We start from the raw sequence: 6510 nt of genomic DNA on the forward strand, positions 1-6510 counted from the left end.
AAAAGAGCAAGATTGACTTCTTCTTAAGTCGATGAAGGGACTTCTCTCTCTCTCTCTCTCTCTCTCTCTCTCTCTCTCTCTCTCAATAACAGGTCTTGAGTTCAACTCCTCGTCGGCTTAAGGTCTCTTGGGATAGTTTCCTACGACGTTAAAACTCTCTTCTTCTCGGGTGTGTGTGTGTGTTAATAAAAAGAGGAAAATGGTATAACCTTTCTATCACCCAAGTGTGGTAGATTGGTTATGCCATTTCCCTCATGAATAACAGGTCTCGAGTTCAACTCCTCGTACACCCTCAAAAGGAAGATGGGCTTGAGCCTTGCTTCATGTTCTAAGAAAACGAACACAAAGCAAGTAAACTCAAACTGCTTGATATTCAACATGTGCACAACAGAAGTACGTTACACACCTCAAGAATACTATTGATGTGATATTCATGAGATTGCATCAAAACCAAGTTTTCTGTTAAATCAAAAGTTCACAGGAATGAGCTACAAAACAGTTCGTCTATGGCAGAGAGAGAGAGAGAGAGAGAGAGAGAGAGAGAGAGATTACATCAACACCTACATGAGTCCTCATGAGCCATGCATGGCTTCTTGGCCTGCCACATTTGGCATACATGTCGACCAAGGCACTGCAAACCATAACATTTTTTTTCTAGCAGCCCCTAACAAGATCATTGTGAGTTCTTTTGCCCATCTCAGCGTCTTCCAAATTGTCACATGCCTTCAAGATGCAAGCATAGGTGATTATATCTAGAGAAATGCCCTCGCTTCGCATCTGATGAAAACAGCCCAGAGCTTCCTGGCCCTGCCCTTGTTGGGAATATCCCGCAATCAATGCGTTTAAAGAAACGACATACTCGACAGCCCCTAACTAACAATATCATTGTGAGTTCTTTTGCCCATCTCATCGTCTTCCAAATTGCCACATGCCTTCAAGATGCAAGCATAGGTGGATCGCATATGGAGAGATGCTCGCTTCAAATCAGCTCAAAACAGCTCTCTGGCCCTGCCCTTGTTGAGCATATCCCACAATCAATGTGTTCCAAGAGACAAGATTCCAAACAGAAAGCTCCTCAAGCATACCACATCTGGAATGCATGTCAATCAAGGCACACAGCCCCTGTGTAATGCAAAATGTAAGCATAGCCTTCAAGACCAAAGCATAGGTGATTTTATTCGAAGAGACGCTCTCACTTTGCATCTGCCGAAAACAGCCTAGGGCTTCTTGGTCATGCCCTTTTCCACATATCCTGTAATCAGTGCGCTCCAAGAGTCAACATTCTGTACAAGAAGCTCCTCAAGCAATTTTTGTGCTTTCTGAAGTACACCATATTTGGAATACATGGCGACCAAGGCAATGGGGGCCGCTGAAAAAAGAAGTTGCGCTTGGACATTAGGCTAACAAGAAAAGGGAGACTCCTCTATGGATTTCTCATAAAATAAGAGGAGAAAGGAGCCACGTAGGTGGTGTGTCGTTGAATACTGAAAAAAGGTCCCGACCGCAACATACTAGTGAACAATTGGCAACATCCCTCAGCCTGATCATAGGTGAACCTGTTTAGAATATAACTAGAACTGTTCCTTTTGGGTTGGATAGACAATTTTTAAACTCCACTTTGTTGGCTCTGCCTTTTGGTAGAAAGGGAGGGTGTATGCCGAGGGAGTTTCGGCTCGTGTTGAACTAGAACCCACTCAAATAAGGTGTATGGAGACAGACGTTGGCATTGCCTTTCATTTTGATATGAGAGAGAGAGAGAGAGAGAGAGAGAGAGAGAGAGAGAGACTATAGATAAAAGAGGGAAAAAAAACATACCTTCCAAAATTTGAAAGGTGCTCTGTTATTGTGGAGAAAAATGGTGGATGTTGCTTTGGAGAGGGGGTTTTATGATTCTCAGCTGAAGTGTGGCTCTACTTGAGTGATGGGTTCTTTGGGGGCTTCTGAGACAAGAGGTGAAGTGGGAGGTCGAGGAGAGGGTGGTTTATCAACCTTTTGCTTAATTTGCTTATCATTTCTTGCTGTTTGTCTTAATCAACCTTCTGGATACAGTGGCTAGATTAGGTTTCTCTCTTCAAGGGTCACTTGTTTGTTCTTCTTTTCCCTTTGCCACCTTGTCCATATTCCATAGCTTTCTTGATCTCTCATTGATAGCTGTAGAACAGTTTTCTTTCTTAGGGTTGGTGAAGGCAGAGTGAGCCGCTGGCTCATGAACAGGCTGATTGCAGATTCTTAGCCATTCTCTAGTTTTTGGGGCAGGCTTCAAATTCTCCGCACTTCCAAGTAAGGATCTTTTGATTCTTGTAGAGTCTGTGCTGATCTTTTTCCATTGCTCTTCCTCAGCAGACTATATCATAGACCCGTTGTTTTTGCAAACTGCTGGCAGTATCCTTGTTGTGCAACCTCGCGGAGGATGCAACCATATCCTTCCATGGCCTTGTGAAGTTGTCAGGACTTGGGAAATGGGAAGGTTGTTAGAATTCAAGATATTTTTTCAATCTTTTTCTCTTATTTTTCCTCTGCCCAATGTTGTTTTATAATACTAAAATACTTCTCGCTGCCGAAGACCACCTCCACTGATTGGTTGGCCTCTTGGCCATAGCCTTGCTAGCTGCTAGGAGCTCATGTGCTGTCCTGCACTATGCCTCTGGAATTCATCTACACTTGGTGGGTACTTTGGTTGTCATTTGCTCTTCAATTTACGTACAATATTGTTATTCAGCATTTCTAGCCATAAGTAATGTCATATTGGTTTTTGAGTGCCAGCGTGATGAGCTGTAATTTACTTCAACAGAAAATGCACAAAACCTTTGTTCACATATCAACACTGTATAAACACTTGAAGAATTAAATCCAATCCAAAAAGCCAATATACATGTGTACAAGCATACACCCACACCTATGTACATCCATCGAGCATGCTTCACATCGATCCCATGTCATATTAGTAGAGAATTGATTCTGTCTTTGCCTTGGACGTCGGTGTTCATGTAGGTTGATAAGTAGTCTTCATACTTAATACAATTGTAGATTGCATCATGTTGCTCGGTCCCTTTAGTAGCCAATGGACCTACATATGCACTGGCAGCAGGTGTATAAAAGACCACAACAGATACGCGTTCGGCTTCACTGCTTACCACTGTCCGATGCTCCATGCTTGTAAACCTTCCATTGCTTACCAGCTGTCAGTCATTAAGAAAAGACAAGTTGTCACCAATGCCAATTGGATACAACAAAGACTACCTTCAGGCTGGAATTCGAAAACTACGGTCACAATTTTCAGGTTCTATAGACTTTAATAGCAAAAAAGACACGAATTTCACATAAAAGCTGGCACAAGCAGCTCTAAAGAATAGTGGATGAAAAAGTACTATTGTTGAGCAAGTCTACCAATCTCGAAGACCAAACTCTCACTTCCTCTAGTTAATGATCTTTTCAAAAAAAAGGCAAGCCTAGTCTGAGTTTTGATATTTCAAGTTGTCCTAGAGAGACCTGGTTTTTTCCTTTGCCGTTTTCGAACAAAAATCTATGAACATCTCCAAAAAGATGTTTTTGATTGGAAGAGATACTCACATCAAAAGCTTTTAGAACAAAAGATATCAATAAAAAGCAAGTATTCTCAGGTTTTGAAGAATGCTGCAAAGTTACCTCCATCATATCACCCATGTTCACAATGAGGGCATTTGGAAGGGGTTTCACCGTCCACCACAATCCATCCTTCTTCACTTGCAAGCCCTCCACCTCATCATGCAGCAGCACTGTTACTGCTGACCCATCAGAATGGGGACGTAGGCCCAGAACCAAATCCGGCTGCTGGCAACGAGGATAATGATTCACCCGCAGTATCACTTGGGATGCATCACCCCCAAAAGCCTCTGTCAGTGCTGAGGAGTCCAGTCCAAGGCTCTTGGACAAAATGGCCAATAAAGACTTGACAAGCTTTGTCACTTCAATTCCATAAGCGTCTACGGTTTTTCTGCAGGACAAACTTCTGGTTTGGTTTAAAAGCACCCTGCTCATTTCTTTCTTGGCATTTTGGCACTTGGTGCCAGATAACAGAGAGTGAATTTAAGCATGAGTGGTTTGAGTGACTTTACAAGAATTTAACAAGATAAAAAAGTAGATTTGAAGGGCAAGACGACCTATAAGAGTCCGAGTGTTGACAGAAAATTGGCCTTGTATTTTTTCTTTTATAAGACTAAAATGCAGCTAAATTTGAAGCTCCTTTTGAAGAGAACCTGTCTAGTGGATCACAAGAGAAGAGACTACCTGTAACCTGCAGGCTTATCTGGCCAGTAATCTGGGTCCTTGAGATCTGGCGGTGACAAATAGTGTATAAGAGCATCCACCCAATCAAGAAGAGTCTCTTCTGACAAATCAAATGTACGGCCATACCCTGTCGGATGATATGGCTCAAACTTTATTGGCCGTTTCAGCTTCTCTTCCATAGGTAGATCCAAAAAGTCCCTCACTAGCTTTCTCACATCCTCCAGCACAGAAGTGGGGATTCCATGATTGATAATCTGCAACAAATGCTCTCTCTCTCTCTCTCTCTCTCTCTCTCTCTCTCTCTCTCTCTCTCTCTCTGTGTGTGTGTGTGTGCACGTAAATCCCACTTACACAGGCACATATAAGCAACAGACTACCATATATACGTTAGGCAAAGATGCATACCTGGAAGAAGCCCCACTCTTCGCATGCGCTTGCGAGAGCCTGAGCTGCGATGTGGGAAGAATGAGGATCTGGGTGGAGAAGGGCGTGGAGATCGATCACGGGGATGGACGCAGCGCCATGGCAAGGGTGCCTTCGGTTCAGGGGCTGAACAAATCGAGCCGGAACTTGAGGAAGCTCTTCGGTGGAAAGCGTCTGCACTAGGGGCAGACCCCCCATGATCCCAAGTCGTCACTAACAAGGTGAAATCTCACAATGGCCTGCGTAAGGGAGAGAGGGTTTTGTCAAGATTGAAGTCAGAGTGATGATATATACGCTCGGGAGCAAGCAGGATTCGGGAGACTGGTCTCGTCCTCTAGCACTCTAGGGCTACCCACGCCATGTTGTCAACCTATGAGAAGAAGTAATGAGAGGCTGCAAACATCCATTTTGTAATCTCCAGCACCTCAAGGCTAGCCCTGAGCTTGAGGCTGTTTTGCAAAAAAAAAAAAAAGATTAAAACAATTGTAGACGGATGCCATCTTGGCTTGCTCCAAAGGGGTGAGGCTAATGAAAAATAGAGTTTTGTCTTTTGAAATTGACAAGTTTTCGATTGACGAATGAAGAAAGTGCCTATTTATTTGATGGAAGGGAAATGATGAAATGAACATTGTGTGAGTAGGGGGAGCGGCGACTCGCAAGCCTCGTCCACGTGATGATGGGTTTTTGATAGTTTTCAATGAGCTTCCTAGATTTTAATGAGTCGGTCTATCTCCACCACCTCTTGAGTTGCTCTCTTTAGCCACCAACCCCCTTCCATTCTCTCTCTCTACACACACACACACACATATACCTTGTCATAATAGCCAATATCTAATTCTCCTAAATTATTTTCTCATGGTAAACTAATCATTTAATATGGGGCAGTGCCAGGGGAGAAAAATCTAGAATATTGGTTAAGCTGGAAGACCGGCCACAGTAGGGATCCAAAGGAGGGAAAATAGGGATCCAAAGGGGGGGCCATCTACTAGGGATCCAAAGGAGGGAAAATAGGGATCCAAAGGGGGGGGCATCTGCAAAAGAGCAATGTGCAACAATGTGCTAAGGTTCCAAAATTCAAAGGTTGTGTCCAATGGTCAAAAGCTTAGGAAATTGGATGCTTTGTGTGTGTCCCAAAAAGTCTTCCCGAGTCCTACAAAGGAGGGGGTGAGCCCAAGAAATAGGGGATGAGAGAGAAACTCACACACACACAAGCTCCCTTTACACAAAGGGAATGACGGACACATGTCAGCTCCCTAGGCCAGATGCCCACAAGGTGCACTCAAATCCTATCGGATGGCCATGGAGGTGGACCAATGAGAATTAGGCTAGAGTAAATCTAGTTTAATTAATTTAACCATAGGAATTAAGCTCTCTAGAAGACTATTGGACAGTCTCCCAAGGGGTCCAATGAGCATTCAGCAGCCCAATGGCTTGCTTGATTCCTATTGGCCAAGAGGCAAAGGGGTCCAATGAGAGAGTTTAGTTGAATTAATTAATTACCTAAATCTCTCACAAAAGGGGAAACAGGGACACATGTCAGAAGACTATCACTTATGCTACTTAACTTTCATTGGCTAAGCTGGGAGAGGTCCAATGAGGTGCTAGCAAGAGCAAATAGGAAGAGGGGTCGGCCAAGAGAGAGAGGGGGGCTGATTTTTCAAAGGCAATTATCTCCACACACTCACACAAGCTCATGTGTAGAGTAAGAAGACTCTCTCTCTCTCTCTCTTCTCAAGCTTTAATGGAAAGCTTATCACCTTCTCCAAGCTTGTGAGAAGGGAGGCCTACACTAACAACTCTTGGCTTTGTGATGCAAATCCA

General features: G+C 43.6%; 1 protein-coding gene across 1 annotated transcript; it reads right to left on the minus strand.

Moving 5' to 3' along the window:
• Positions 1 to 1748: 1748 nt before the first annotated feature.
• Positions 1749 to 5088, minus strand: LOC147444685 (protein LATERAL BRANCHING OXIDOREDUCTASE 1-like). The gene is made up of 4 exons (XM_086527224.1): positions 4672 to 5088; positions 4267 to 4520; positions 3646 to 3973; positions 1749 to 3179 (listed from the first exon to the last, which is right to left on the minus strand). Exons 1-4 carry the CDS (start codon positions 4885 to 4887, stop codon positions 2937 to 2939), a joined length of 1041 nt encoding a protein of 346 aa, XP_086383350.1. The 5' UTR covers positions 4888 to 5088; the 3' UTR covers positions 1749 to 2936.
• Between the last annotated feature and the right edge of the window lie 1422 nt (positions 5089 to 6510).

This window comes from Adiantum capillus-veneris, chromosome 13 (assembly GCF_014529385.1).
Source record: "Adiantum capillus-veneris isolate H3 chromosome 13, ASM1452938v2, whole genome shotgun sequence".
Taxonomy (NCBI): domain Eukaryota; kingdom Viridiplantae; phylum Streptophyta; class Polypodiopsida; order Polypodiales; family Pteridaceae; genus Adiantum; species Adiantum capillus-veneris.

Excerpts from the sequence above, each read along its gene's own strand:
- LOC147444685 (XM_086527224.1), bottom strand. The coding sequence starts at position 4,887 with ATGGGGGGTCTGCCCCTAGTGCAGACGCTTTCCACCGAAGAGCTTCCT. Across the intron at positions 4,521-4,671 it reads AAGAGTGGGGCTTCTTCCAG|ATTATCAATCATGGAATCCC; the intron begins GTATGCATCTTT and ends CATTTGTTGCAG. Across the intron at positions 3,974-4,266 it reads GATAAGCCTGCAGGTTACAG|AAAAACCGTAGACGCTTATG; the intron begins GTAGTCTCTTCT and ends TTTGTCCTGCAG.